The 15348-nt window shown below is 38.0% G+C and overlaps 1 protein-coding gene across 1 annotated transcript in view; it reads right to left on the minus strand.

Moving 5' to 3' along the window:
• Positions 1 to 988: 988 nt before the first annotated feature.
• smc3 (structural maintenance of chromosomes 3) overlaps positions 989 to 15348 on the minus strand; it is a 98384-nt gene continuing 84024 nt past the window's right edge. Inside the window, exons 25-29 of the mRNA XM_059652942.1 lie at positions 12651 to 12863; positions 8277 to 8447; positions 6076 to 6253; positions 3730 to 3836; positions 989 to 1533 (exon numbers count right to left, since the gene is read on the minus strand). Coding sequence (XP_059508925.1) covers positions 1462 to 1533; positions 3730 to 3836; positions 6076 to 6253; positions 8277 to 8447; positions 12651 to 12863 — 741 coding nt within the window. The 3' untranslated portion in view covers positions 989 to 1461. The remainder of the gene's footprint in view (positions 1534 to 3729; positions 3837 to 6075; positions 6254 to 8276; positions 8448 to 12650; positions 12864 to 15348) is intronic.

Genomic DNA, 15348 nt, shown 5'->3' on the forward strand with positions numbered 1-15348 from the left:
CATAGGCAGGACATGGACTTAATCCAGGACAGACTTTTTTTTCCCCTGAAGTGCAGCAAACTGTTTATAAAGTAGTGTTTGTCCATACCAATGTAACTAAAAACTTTTAAAATATAATAAGTCTTTATTTCCATCAAGCCTCTCCAGGACGGAAAATGAGTTTTACAAATGTAAAGTCTCAATCCATCAGCTTTTAATTGTAGCAGATTTTAAAAAAACATATATTTTTTAAAAATATATGCTGAATCGTATAAGGCATAAGACATAGCAGCAGAAATTTGGCCATTTGGCTCATTGAGTCTGCTCCAGCATTCTGTCATGGCTGACTAATTTTTCAACCTCATTCTCTGGCTTTCTACCCATAACCTTTGATTCCCCTGACAATCAATGATCATCTTGATAATGAAGAATCTATCTATCTATGTCTTAAAAATACGCAATGACCTGGCCTCCACAGCATACTGTGGCAACGAATTCCATAGATTCACTGCTCTCTGGCTGAAGAAGTTTCTCACTGTCTTGGTTCTAAAGGATCTTCCCTCTTCTCTGCATTTGTTTTCCATTTTATTTTGCTTTCTGGACCAGATTTGTCATGGGATTCAATATTCCAACCAATACTTCCTAGTTCAGATTCTGTGTGCCTCATTAAGAATTCTTAAATATGACTGAAGATGATGATATACTGTTCTTTGCTCATTTCATACTTGTCCTAGAATTTTTCCATGATATTAGTTGCGGACTGGGGGGGGGGGGTGGGGGTGGTGGAGAGAAGAACACGGATATTCCGTAAATTGTTTGTGTACAACATTAGGTATAATGAAGGATTTACTCATTACTGACTGAAACATGTGGCCCATTATTGAATGCTTCAGTCTAAGCTTCGACATTGGTACATGTAAAAGTTGATCTATGTGTAACTTCACAAATCCTACCAACATAATGTAATACAACAGGGGCACTCCAAACACAAAAGTGAAGACACTTAAAATATTGCCCTAACATTTTATTGCAACTCTTTAAAAGAATGAAATGTAACAGGGGAAATAATTAAATTATATAAAGAAAGTCCATTTATTGCAATGGTAATTTCAAAGAGCATAAAAACTGCAACTAGAAACTTTACAAAACCATGAGCAAAGTTCAATTATGTGAGAAAGATATCTGAAGCAGAATTTTTCAAAAAAAAAAATGCATTCCAGTAAAGATATAACAGAAGCACAATATACTGGGAGAAAAATATCTACATTGGTCACTTCCTAAATGCCAAGGATTCTGGAACTAAATTCTCAGCTTATTCTCAGAGATAGGATTAAGAATAGCTCCAAAGTTGACCATGTTAAAATCCAGTCACCACCTAGAGTTTTAGGGTGATGAATATGCGGACTACTTGTACAATTCACACCTGCAGATAGAAAGTATACAACTTAAGATCAATCAACTGGAAATCAGGGTCTCCCATTTTTATCCATGCGTAGTATCATCTTCCACAAAATCTTTTGCTTGTTCGGCTGTGATCACATCAATGTGACTGACCTGTAAAACAAGTAGTTATTTTATCTAAACAGCATTACTTTTTCTCAAAGTTAACAGTACGAAGTACAAACTGTATAATAAATTTAAACATAGCATTTGCAGAAATAGGAAGATTGTGACTGAAAAAATATTTTAGAAAAGACAAAATAATAGTTTGAATGGGTCTCTCTAACTTCAAATAATATTGATCTTGCTTTGCACATCTCTTGTGCAATTGTGAGCTTGTATGTCTCGCTCTAAGGGCCCTATGATGTGAATGTCCTTGTTTGCTATGATCTGCCTGTACTGCTCACAATATAAAGCTTTTCGTAGTACTTAGGCACATGCAACTGCAATAAATCAAACCAAATCAGCTTGAAGAAAGTCCCTCAGGTATCCAAATGAGTTACAGACAAAAATATGCAGCACCTCAATCTTACTCCTGCAAGATTTAACATGCAATAATAAGAGAAGACTTTATTTGTTACTTTAAGCACCTTCAAAGTTTCTTCAAACAAGGTTTTTGATACTGCCCAAATTTAATAATGGAAGAGAGATTCTTTATCATTTGCATTACCCACCCAATGGCAAGGTCTGTGGTGGTAACTTATTGATTCCAAATTTGACAAGTTGCTTCAGGTTCAACTTATACTAGTCTAAGTATCGAGTACTGCTTAACAAATAGACACTCTCTTAAAATCAAGTCACTTGGCCGTTCAGTTTCTTTTTCCCCAAAATAGAACGCTCTGAATATGACACATTTTGTGGAAATAATTTAAAATCATGGAAATTTTAATATTGGCAACATAGCCTTTACATGGTCCTAAGCTTCAGAAACTTAGCTTAAGCATTCATCACCAGGACTTCAATTTCTACAGATGCCAGAGAGAGTGTGGGTTTCACTATGACAAAGCGAAGCCCGTCACTTCTAAATGAAATGCAGTCATTCATCAGACTACATTCCACAACAATTTCTAACAGCCAATTATACCATGAATTGACATTATTTTTGCAGTTACACAAGATTTCAAAAGGATCATGAAGGTTTGATAGGGAAATAGAAAACATAGTGACAAGATTAGCTATGAACCATCATTTCAAGTCTGTTTGGCATACAATAAAAGTTAACATGATTTGGAGCTGACAAGGAGTTTCTTTTTTAAAAAGACCAGGACATGGCTACTTCATCACAGTTTTCATTTACTCCCAAAAAGGATGTGAGATTCTCCAGCAACACACAATTTAAAAGACTTTTTAAACAAACAACATCAAGCCCTTAAAATGTCAGAAGCTGGAAAATCTCAATCAAAATTTGCCATTTTAGAAACTCATTTAATATACATAAATGCCCAAGTGGCATAAATCAAATGACTAGCCCTCTAATATTTCAGGAAACAAAATCAAATTCTAAATAAATTATCCAAAATAACTAACAAGTAAATGACAACACATTCATTTTTCCATGCTCCACTTAAATAATTTCTTGCATATTGCCAAGAACAACAAAGATTTCTGTTTGCTGCAGGTACTGAAATAATTAATACAAAGGTACTCTATATACACAAGACTGATGAATTTGACATAACAAACGTGAAAATCAGAATGGTGTTGAGACTGATTGGTGGGATGGCAAAGAAATACAAGAGATGTGATGCTACCCTGAATTAATCCCTTCCTGAAAAAGGTGGATCTTATGCTGGATGACAAGGAATGCTACAAGCATTTTCTGAAGTGCTTTGAACACCAACACAATGTATTACTCAGCAGCCAGGTTGAGGTATAGTTTTTTTTAAACATACTCTAAACTTCTGCTCAAAAACTACCATCCTACAAAGACTGATATTCCAGATGAAGCAAGATATGGCATATAATGGAACAGAGAAGTTGGATCGAATTGGTCATTCTCAGGTAAATAATTAAGGTTTGACATTACTTCTTGACTGAAATACACCTGTGGATTGACCATTAAAGACAAAGATTTCATACTCTTATATTTAGCTATTCAAGATAATGGCTACTAACTTGCAAGCACTTTTTTATGCTCCCCCGAAAGGAAATTTTTTTCATTCTGCACTTTCTGGTACACACTGTTACGACTCAGGAAGCGCCTGCCTCCTATTTTGAAATTTTAATTGATCAAATAAATTTTCCAATAACTTGTGCATGTAACAATAATTAAGTTATGTCACCCAATTCAAACATGAAATGTGAAATTACCTTGTTCCTGAACTTCACTCCGTAAAACTTGTCTGCCGATTCAAGCAATTCTGGCCTGAATGTAGTGGTAATGAACTGGGCATGAGCTGAGAGTTCAGAAATCATGTCTATGGAGTAAAATAAGAAAAAAGTAGAGCATTACAAACATGATTACACTTAAGTTAAAAAAAAACAAGCTGCAGACTGTAAAATAAATAAACCCTTTACAGAGCAGACCTAATGTACAAACAGAATCTTTTCAGTTCACATTCAGGTATTTATCAACAAGGCATGGCCGCTGATAAGACTATAAATGACCGTGCACGTGCTGGATCAGTTTGATTTTGCAAGTTTGCAAGACCTTGCGATCAAACACCTGAAAAGCAAGGCAACACATCATTCCACTGACTTTCAAAACAATATGTGTAGCAACAAATGCACAGTAAAGTCTGGCCTCTTTATCCATCAGTGGTCACACATAACCAAAAATCATTGACCAATCTGGCGCAAATTTCATTTAGTTTTTTAAAAAAATTTAAATAGCATTACTTTTTAATTGTTCTCAAGCCTCTCCACTATTTCTTTGAAATAGATATAATGCTTCCTGCAAGAGCTACTCAACATGGATCAAAAGGATTCATCAACCAAGCACTGGGGTGAGAGTACTGGTAATCAGCAGGTTTCCTTGTCCATGTTCAACCCAATGTCATGAGGTTTCACGAGGTCTGGCATCAATGTTGAAGACTCTAAGGGCAAATTCCTCCTGACTGAGCACCACTGTGCTACCAACTCTGCTGGGTCTGTCCTGCTGGTGGGACAGGACAGATCCAGGGATGGTGACAGTGTTGTCTGGGATGTGTGTAAGATATAATTCCATGAGAATGACTAAGTCAGGCTGTTGCTGGACTAATCTGAGACAGCTCTTGTAATTTCAGAATGGCAGTTTCCTCCCTTAAAGGACGTTTTTGAACCAAATGAGCTTTTATGAGAGTCTTCTTTACTCTCCATCCCCCTCTCTGATGAAGGGTCTAGGCCCGAAACGTCAGCTTTTGTGCTCCTGAGATGCTGCTTGGCCTGCTGTGTTCATCCAGCCCCACATTTTATTATCCAGTTAAGGTAGAGTTTGACATGGAAGGGAACTTGTAACTGGTGGTATTCCTATACATTTGCTGTTCTTCTTCTCCAATATAGTAAAAGTTGGAGGTTTGGAAGGTGCTATCGAAGGAGACTCAGCAAGTTGCTGTAATGCATCGTGTAGGTATAGTTGCCATAGTGTGTATGGCAAGTTGGGCCTTCATATGCCTCCAGATCCACAACAATGTGGTTGACTCTTAACTGCCCTCTAGGCAAATAGGGATGGGAAATAAATGCTGGCCCAGCTAGTGAGGTACAGAATTTAAAAAAATTCTCCACCATCAACAGGTCTTGTTCTTGCAGGCTCTTTTTTGATTTTATGGAGCCACTTTTTAGTTCTCACTAACTCATTCAGTGATGCAGTCACACAGTAGCAACACAAGGTATTTGGACTCTCCCAAAACTATAAGAACTGTAATACATCAATATTCTGAATAATGATAAATTTTCCATTAATGCGTTCATTATGTCTGGGTGTTTTAAGTTAATGCCTTAAGGCTTCACAATACTTTAACTGGCACAAGACAACATGCATAAGTCAGCAACAAAAAAGTTTATTTTCAAACTAGCTAACGTATGTCTACACACAAAAAAAATTCACCCCAAATACAACTTCTGCAGACTAGCAAGATCACAAGGCTAGAAGATTTCAGCAGCTACCATTTTCAGTGTGAGTGGGCTTAAGTTTTAAGAACTATCAGAGGGTTCAATACAATAGCAGGAACATTACACTCCCATTTGTTGCTCTTGGAAGACTGGGAAGATGATTTCCAGTTTGCCTGGCTGCAAACAACCAATTTCTCCTTTCTTGAAAAGTATAACATTGTTCACTCTCTTTTGGAGCCATCCTTCCTCTCATTGTACCATTCCCACCTTTTCCAGTCTTCCTCTCTAGACTTCTAGTTACACAGCTTAGGGGAAACACTGGCACCAAGCATTGCACACCAATCCTAGTGGTACCTCACTAGCCACAAGGTAAAAGATTTATTTATTCCCACTCTGCGTTCTGTCAATCAATTCTCAAGCTGAATCAATATATTGCCTCCTATCTCATGAGCTTCAGACGTGCACATTAACCTCTTATGAGGCCTTATCTAAAGCCTTCTGAAAATCTAAACATAACACATCCCACTGGTTATCCCTGATCAATTCTATTAGCTACATTCTCAAAAAAGCTTCATTCTTAAATTTAAAAACAAAAATCACAAAATGCTTTTCTTCAGAAACATTTACCAGAAACAGCTTTTCTGTGCTGAGCATCCAGGGCCTGGTCAATTTCATCGAAGAGATAAAAGGGAGCTGGGTCACATTTTTGAATTGCAAATATTAAAGCAAGTGCCACGAGGGATTTCTGACCCCCAGAAAGCTGCTGCATTTCTCTCATTTCACCTTGTTTCCCTGTAAAAGACACCTGCCAAACAAAACAAAGAGAATTAAGATAGAGAGCAACATGCATTTGAGGGGATTGCAAAATCTGCCAAGCACCATACAGATATGCAAAGCATTTACAAGCAGTTATATTTTGGACAACCTAATCATAATTGTCAAGGAGTTAAATAAGAAGTTAAATAATGAACAAGTCAAGGGGTGCACTAAGTTAATGTTGTATGTGAAGTTGCCATCACCAAAATTAAACCAAAGGAGTTAATTCTGGGGATATTTCTATAGGTCGTCAGCAAAATACAATTCTGGCAGTGAAGAATCTGGAAAGATTAGCCAACTATCAGATGTTCAGAAAATGAGTTCTGCCTTATAGTCAATAAGAAATCTCAATTTTTGGGGTTCAAGAATCCCAGCAGATAATCTTAAAGTCTTGAATCTAACATTTAACGATAAGCTGATGGATATTTCCATTCCAAACACAAGTGAGCCTTGGGTTAATCTAATCTGGTTTACAAAAACAATGGCCATATTTCTGGCAGTGACATTGTAGATATCCTCACTGAGCTGGTGGGTTTCATTCCGTCACCCTGTTATCATTGTTAGTGCACCTCTGGTGAAGAGTTGGTGTTCTGCCCTGCTTGTTATTTACATGCCTTGGTTTGCTGGGGTGGTTGATATTACTTCCAGTTCTGTTTCTCAGTGGTTTGTATGGTGGGTCTGATTCAATATGTCTGTTGATGGAGGTCCAGTTGGAATACCAGAGCGTCCAGGAATTCCTGGCATGTCTCTGTTTGGTTTGTGCAATTATCAATGTGTTGTCCCAGTCAAATTCGTGTCCTTATTGCCCATGCGTAGGGCGATAGGTGAGAATTGGTCATGTGTCTTAGTGATTAGTTGGTGTTCATGTATCCATGCAGTTAATTTTCTTCTGGTTTGGCCTACGTAGTGTTTCTCACAGTCCTTGCATGGTATTTTGCATATTATCCCAGTTTTGCTGGTTTTGAGTATGGGATCCTTCATGTTCGTCAGTAGTTGTTGTAGGGTTATTATTGGTTTTGGACTACCCTGATACCTAGGGGTCCGAGCAGTCTTGTGGTCATCTATGGAATGTCTCTGATGTACAGTAGGGTGATCAGAGAGTCTGGTTGTGTTGTGTCTTCCTGTGAGGTCTGTCTTGGAAGTAATGGTGGATTGTGCTTTATGGGTATCCACTTCTTTTGAAGACTCCATATAAGGTGTTCCTGTTCTGCTTTGTGCAGTTCTGGGTTGCTGCAATGTGTTACGGCTCATGTAAATAATGTCCTGATGCAGCTCTGTTTGTAGGCTCTGGGGTGGCTGCTAGTGTAATTGAGTATCGGGTCTGTATGTATGGTTTTTCTATATATCCTAGTCTGGAGATCTCTGTTGTTTTTGCATTCTACCACTATGTCCAGGAAGGGTAGTTGATTATAGTTCTTTTCTTTTGTGAATTTTATCCCAGTAAGGATGTTGCTTGTGTGTCGGTGGGTTTCTTCTAGTTTTGTGCGTTTGATAATCACAAAACTGACATGTACATATTGGACCTAAATATGCTCCCCAGTATACAACCCATTGAATTAGACCCTGTGTACAAACCACTGAGAAACAAACCAGAAGTAATAACAACCATCCCAGCAAACTCAGGCATATAAACAACAAGCAGGACGGACCACCAACTCTTCACCAGAGGCACACTGATGATGTTACCTAGCAGGGTGACAAAACGTTTGCAAACAAACCCCCCAACCTGGCGGGCATGTCTATAACCTTAGCCACAATCTGAGCTACAATTCTTCTCGAAAACTTTAAATTTCTGTTATGTTAATATCTCCATGTACATAAATAAATGATTCGTTTTTAATTTATAAAACGGAATTATTAGTTCAATTGCCAATACAGTAAACAGAAATGTGTTAAATACTGACCTAGCCTAGTAACTGAATTTAGAAAACAGCAGACACTTAACCATAAATAAACAACTGCAAATACGGAAAAGGATTAAACTACAGAACACAATAAAGTCCATTACTTACCCGAATTCCAACTCCTGTGAACTGGTCAACAGATGGGACACTACTCTGAGATGCACTACCTTCACCTTCGTCCTGAGACTGGCTTCCTTCCACATCACCTTTCTTCATAACCAGTGATGCCTTACCACCAGGAACTAACTTTGTGAATACTTCACTGAAATTCTTAGATACCTGATCACAGCAACATCATAATTTAATATGTAAGAATATTTCAGTGGCAGGAAATGAAGTAAGATGCAAATCATACACTTTGATTTTTCAAATTTATGGACAGATGAAGTAAATGCATTAAAAATTGCAGTGTGCAGCAACATTAACTCTCTACACAGGAATAATTCCCAGGGGAAATAAACATGGGAAATTAAATACAATGAAATTTGGTGAAACGTGGCCTTCAAACCCAAATACTTTGCAGCATCAATATAAAGATTGCTGCACAGAAAATTTCCCAACATAAACTAAAACCATAGAAAAAAAGGAATAGTTCATTTATCCTTTCAAGCCTACTCTCCGTGCAATCTGATCATCCAACTCCCTGTCCTGGGTTTCACCTCCTACCCTTTGATGCCTTTAGCTTTAAGGGATATACTGAACTCTTTCTTGAAAGCATTCAATCTTTTGGCCTCTACTGCTTTCTCTGGCAATGGAGTACCAAAGGTTTGTTATTCTGTGGGTGAAGAAAGTTGTCATCTGCAACCTAAATGGTTAGCGCATATACTTAGACTGGGATCCCCGGTTCCAGAACCCAACCACTGTCCCTACCACCGCACCCCCCACCCCACCCCTCAAACAAATATTTGGGAATATCCATCCTGCATTCACTCTGTCTAATCTGCCAGAATTTTATAGGTTTCTATGAGATCCCCCTCGTTCATAAACTCCAGTGAACACAGTCCTAACCAATCCACAATCTCGCTTCACGTCAGTCCTTCCAATGCAGGAATCAATCCAATCAGTCTGGTAGAAGTTTTCTGCACTCCCTCCATAGCTAGAACAAGGTGGCCAAAACTACACACAATACTCCAGTTAGAAATATCTCATTTAAACTCTCTCCAGGGTTTTAACATGCTTCAATAAGGTTCCCAGGACTGAAAGTACTCCGATGTGGCCTGACCAGTGATTTCTAAAGGTGTAGCATCACTTCCTGGCTTTTACACTCTATGCCTCTATTTATAAGCCCAAGGATCCTACAAACCTTCTTAACAACAGTTTCAACTTGCCTGGCCACCTTTTATGCACTTGAACTGTGAGGTGCCTCCGCTCCTGTACTCCCCTTAAAGTTGTACCATTCATCCAGTGATAACAAAATGTGGAGCTGGAGGAACACAGCAGGCCAGGCAGCATCAGAGGAACAGGAATGCTGACGTTTAAAACTTCAGCTTTCCTGTTCCTCTGATGCTGCCTGGCCTCCTGTGTCCCTCCAGGTCCACACACTTATCTCTGATTCCAGCATCTGAAGTTCTTGCTATCCCATCGATCCAATACTGTCTCTGTGTTTGTTCTAAAAAATTGAATTACCTCACATTTCTCTGCATTGAAATTCATCTGCCAAGTGTCTGTCCAATGTCCAACTTGTCAACGTCCTTCTGCAGTTGCTCAGCATCACCCTCACAATTCACTATTCTACCAAGCTTAGTATCTTCTGCAAGTTCAGACATGTGCCCTCAACAGCCATCTCCAAATTGTTTACATAAATCAGAAAAAGCGCAAGTCCCAACACTGATCCCAAAACCACACTCAACTCATTTCCAATCTGAGGAATGCACATCTACACCTACCCTCTATCTCCTATCCTTTAGCCAACCTCTAATCCATGCTGCCAAGGACCCATCAATCTCAAACATTTATAACTCGCTAACCAACCTGCCATGCGGCACTATTTCAAACGCTTTCCGGAAGTTTAAACATTCAATATCCACAACTCTACTCTCGTCCACTGACTGTGTAACTTTGTCAAAGAACTCAATTAAACTTGTCAGGCATGACCTGCCCTTGACAAAAGCCATGTTGACTATCTCGTATTAAATTAGCTTCCTTTAACTGTACATTTATCTTATCCCATATTATAGTCTCCATTAGTTTTCCCACAAGCTGACAGGTCTAGTTTCCAGGGTTATCCTTTGCCGCTTGCTTAAGCAACTTTGTCACATTTGCAATCCCACAGGACTAATGATGAGCTCAGACAGGCCTGAAAAATTTCTATCAATGGCTGTGCAATTTGCTCCCTTACCTCTCCCAGCAATCTAGAATGGCCCCCATCCAGGCCTGGTGACTTCTCTACCTGGTGTGCTGACAGCTTTTTTAGCATCTCTTTTTTATCTATCAATATAATGCAGTAGTTCAAGCTTGTTTTCAAATAAAGGGCAGTGAAAGTAACTATAAAAGTGCCTGACTATAAAGATTGGTAATCTTCTGATTAAAAAAAACACATTCCAGCTCCCACTCCCAAAGGAATAGGAATCATTCTTTTTCCATTAGGTGCAAACTGGTATTTTCACTAAGAGGCCTTTATTTATGACTGAGCAAAAACAATAAGCATAAATAGGTTATTCATGCATGGGCAAATACAGCTGAGCCCAATCTCATTACATATAATTTTTTTTATTCATTTGCACTCTATGGATATCAGAAGGCCTATATTTGTTGTCTATCTTCTTGTACCTTAGAAGGTGGAGGTCCTTCTGTCTGATTATTTCAGGTAGTTAGATGCAATTTCAGGGCTTGTTAGGCCACTTCAGAAGGCAGTTAAGAGTCAACAAATTCAGCTGTGGGGTCTAGAGCTACAACTAGGTCAGTCAGACCCAATTTAAAAATAAAGCTACTTTCACGAAAGGACAGTGAACAAAAAACAGTTTTATGACAATCCAGCATGTTTGTTATTATTTTACATGTAGCAGCTCTCTCTTTCCGGATTCACAGGCCACTAAAATACAGGCCCAGAAACATTACCAATATACCACCAGACTGCACATCCAGTGTTTAATCATTGGTTGGTATTGGACAGAATGAATTTCGGCCAATTTTCCTTTCCTAATGCAGGATACTACAGCCAATTTTAGCACATCTAATACGTCAGCTGAGGTCAGCTAATACTGCAGAGATCACTGGTTGAACATAGGATCTCACTGGCTAAGCCATTCACTGAACAAATTCCGAGGCATTGGAATTTTATTAGTTTAAAAGTTAATACATTTACAGCGAGCTTTACACTCTGGCAGTATAATTCTGGCAACAATACAGCAAATGTAAAGTTGAGATGATGCCAGGATACAACTTCCCCTCCTCCTCCCCAATCAATGATCTTAAGGTTAGTTTGTTTTCAGTTATCTTTACACCGGAGTAAGATATAGAATTCTCCTCAAACACTTTACAAAAGGTGCACGCATAAACGTCATTTACAAGTAAAACAACTTGAGTACATTTCACGAATATGTAATCCAGAAGGTCAACAAAATGATTAACCACTGTCGTGAGTTAAGTAAATGGGCAAAAAGTTGGCAAATGAAGTATAAAATGGGAGAATGCTAAGCTGTTCATTTTGGAAGGACGAACAAGAGTAGAATATTATTTGAATAGAAAAAAGAAACTGTAGAAAGCTGCAACACAAAGGAAGTTGGGGTACGTGTATACAAAACACAAGAAAGCTATCATATAGGTGCAGTCGGTAATCAGGAAAGCAAATGTAATATTGGCTTTTATTTCAAGGGGTTGGAGAATAAGCACGGAAATGCTGTACAAGGTGCTGGAGAGACCACATCTGGAGTACTGTGAGCTGGTGTAGTCTTCTTATTTAAGGAAATATATCATTTCATTGGAGGCAGTTCAGAGAAGGCTCATTAGGATGATCCCTGGTATTAGGATTATCTTATGAGCAATGACTAAACAAGATGGGGCTCTACTCGCTGTGGTTTATAAGAATTAGAGGTGATCTAATTGAAACATATAGATTACTTAATGGGAGATTCCAGGGCCAGACGGCATTATCTCAGAATAAACGGTCACCAACTTAAGAGCGAGATGAGGAGGAACGTTTTCCTGAGGGTTGAGAGTCTTTAAAACTTCTTGTTCAGACAGCTGTGGGAGGCAGAATCCTGATGTATATTTATGGCCAAGATTGCTAGATTTTTGATCCACAGGGGAATTGATAGGAAAGTGCACACGAAGAATGTTGGATCAGTCATGATCCTAATGAATGGCAGAGCAGGCTTGAGGAGACAAATGGCCTACTCTTGTTCCTATTTCTTATGGTGTTATGAAGTTCTTTAGTCTAATATATCTGAACATTAAAAACAAATTTTTAATCTTTAAAGTGATCACTGCAGTTTAGTTTTCACACATTTCAATAAACTAGTTAAATTTTACACCACATTTTACCTGTTTAAAGGTAAGCTGTATGGCTTCATACTTTCTCAACTCCAGTACGTTCATAAGTTCCATAATAGATTTGTGGCCACGATCAAGCTCTTCTTGACGTTTCATAAGTTTCTCCTTCTGTTCAGAGAAATTCACAAACTGGTCCAAGGCTTTCTTGTTGACATGGCTGTACTTCTTCAACTCCTGATTACATTGTTCCAACTTTCGGAAAAGCTGTAGAAAGCAAATGGAAATCAAAAACAGTAGAAATTTTCTTAGAAAAGGCAGACCAGCAAAAGAAGTTTCATCGATTCAAGATCAACAATGGGTTACAAGTGCTGTCAAACTGAAAGTCTACAGTCTCAGTGACAGCCACATGGCCGACAACGTGTAACCAGAAAAAAAAAATTAGATTAAGCTCAGTTATATTCAAAACTATTTCCAGAAATTAGATATAAAACTGCAGTTTAAGATAGTATGAACGTTTGAACAGAATGGATTCTGTTAAGCATTACCTAACCATTACTTCCTAAAGCAATTATCTGGATGCCTACTGACATATGTAGAATGATATGTGGAGAAGTATTTTGGCAGAAACATATATAGGAATATCTGATAATTGAATAAGGTGCACATGGAATGGATATTAACTGAAAAGTATGTAAATCAGCAATTTGTTATTGTGAACTTTGGTTGCTCATGTGCATTATATAAAACAGCTTAGTTATCTCTACGCTGGAAGTAGGTGATCTCATTTAAATCCAATATTATTATGCATTACGTCACTACAGATTACAGATGTGTAATAAATAGTAGATGCTGCACCAGAACTAGACACTTTACATCTTATTAGTAAAAATCACAACTATTTTCAAACCACTTTAAAATGAAGTGACAGCAAAAGAGAGATCTGTCAGATTTTACATATAAAGAAACTCTGTTTTGAATATCATGCTTAAAGAAATAAAACCAGGTTTCAAAAACAATCTAAATTTCTTTTACACAAATAACCGTTATGATTTCTACCTCACCCCAACCAAAAATTCCTAGAATATCCAGTAGTTCTCTTTGGAATTGCAAGGATCACAAAAATATAGAATACGATCATGTTGTTTTAACAAATCTATGCATCAACACAGTTGCTCTGAATTTTATATTGTCATAATGTCTCTGAAATTTTGCTTTCAATAGACAAATTATCAAAATTGTAGGTATCAGAACAGGATGGGATGCCTTGATGAAATTCCTGTCTCAATGCATCAGCCTCAATGTTTAATAAATAGAAATAGAGGATTTTTTAGTCTTTATGGTGGAATTCCAAAACGAAATTACAACTGCAAAATAAATAATTTAAAGAAAAATGTAGAAGAATCTAGTTTAAAACCAATTCTGAAGGGTCACCAGACCCAAAACGTTAACTCTGATTTTTCTTCACAGATGTTGCCAGACCTGATGAGCTTTTCCAGCAATTTGTCCTTGTTCCCAATTTAAATTAACTAATTTCCTAGAATCAGACCTTTTACTTTCTGGCAATTGATTAATTTGAATATTGAGATTGAGACTGAGCAGTGCTTATAGCATCATCAGGAAAACTCGCCAAGTATATGCACAAGGGAACCAAACTGGCATCAGCAGCGATACAGTCATTGCTTCAGTGATAAGGTCATCTCAATTAGACATTATCTCAGCTCCCTCAGCAGCTTCTGCAAACTTGTTCCTCTCAATGAAATCATCAGCCCACACTGCAAAAGAAAATTTTTTAAAATGCAGGAAAAAAAACTAATCTACATACGTCACTTTGCTTCTAAGTTACTCACTGTGAAATAATCTGGCACATTTCTAAGAAGCACAGCACGTCACTGCATAAGCAAGTCAGGTTCAATTATACATTTTGTAACTATTCTTCTACATTGAAAAAAAGGAGGAAAACGGGCTGATTGAAATTGCCATGGACCGGTTTTCAGTGCAAGTGTAATTTTAGGGTGCAGAAAGCATTTACTATTGTAGTTAGGGAAGGCATAGTTCAACTGGGCACATATCCTAGCAACAACACAAGTACAGCTCCATTATGGCACGTCTTGCCTTGGCACACAGAAAGTATAACTGCCAGTGCTTGAGACTAATAACATCCGGTTTCCAAAACTTGCTCTTCCCACATCAGCACAGACAACAAACTAGCTGATCAGCTTCATCAGAACTGATGTTTCTTAAAGAAAGGGGTAAGGGTGGTGACACAAAAAACAAACTCCTGACTACGATTTAAAAAGCTGTAACCCTCCAACCCTGCCCATGCAACACCACTGCAGCATCTTCCCAAGAATGTTAGTGTCAGTGAAGCTCCCCTTTTTACTGATCCAGCAGCAGCATAATTGACACACAGTATTTCTTGTTCCAATATTCTGCCTGGAAGTTCAGAGAAAAATGAAATCAAATCATACTCTCACCCTAACAATCATTTAAGAAACTGCAGTTTTCACCAAATATAAAAGTTTGGGTCTCCAGGTTGCACATTGCAGAAGATATGAAAAACATTTACGAAAATGGCACTTCAATATAAGTTAGACAGATCAGCAAAGATTGAATAGACTGAGTTCCTTGCTCTAAAAAAAAACTGAAAAAATCTAAAAGAATGTAAAAAGGGTGATGTAAAGAAGATATTCCTACTTGCAGGGAAGACTGGTAATAGGTCTCATAAATATAAGATATAGCCTTTAGTGAA

This window comes from Stegostoma tigrinum, chromosome 20 (assembly GCF_030684315.1).
Source record: "Stegostoma tigrinum isolate sSteTig4 chromosome 20, sSteTig4.hap1, whole genome shotgun sequence".
NCBI classification, from domain to species: domain Eukaryota; kingdom Metazoa; phylum Chordata; class Chondrichthyes; order Orectolobiformes; family Stegostomatidae; genus Stegostoma; species Stegostoma tigrinum.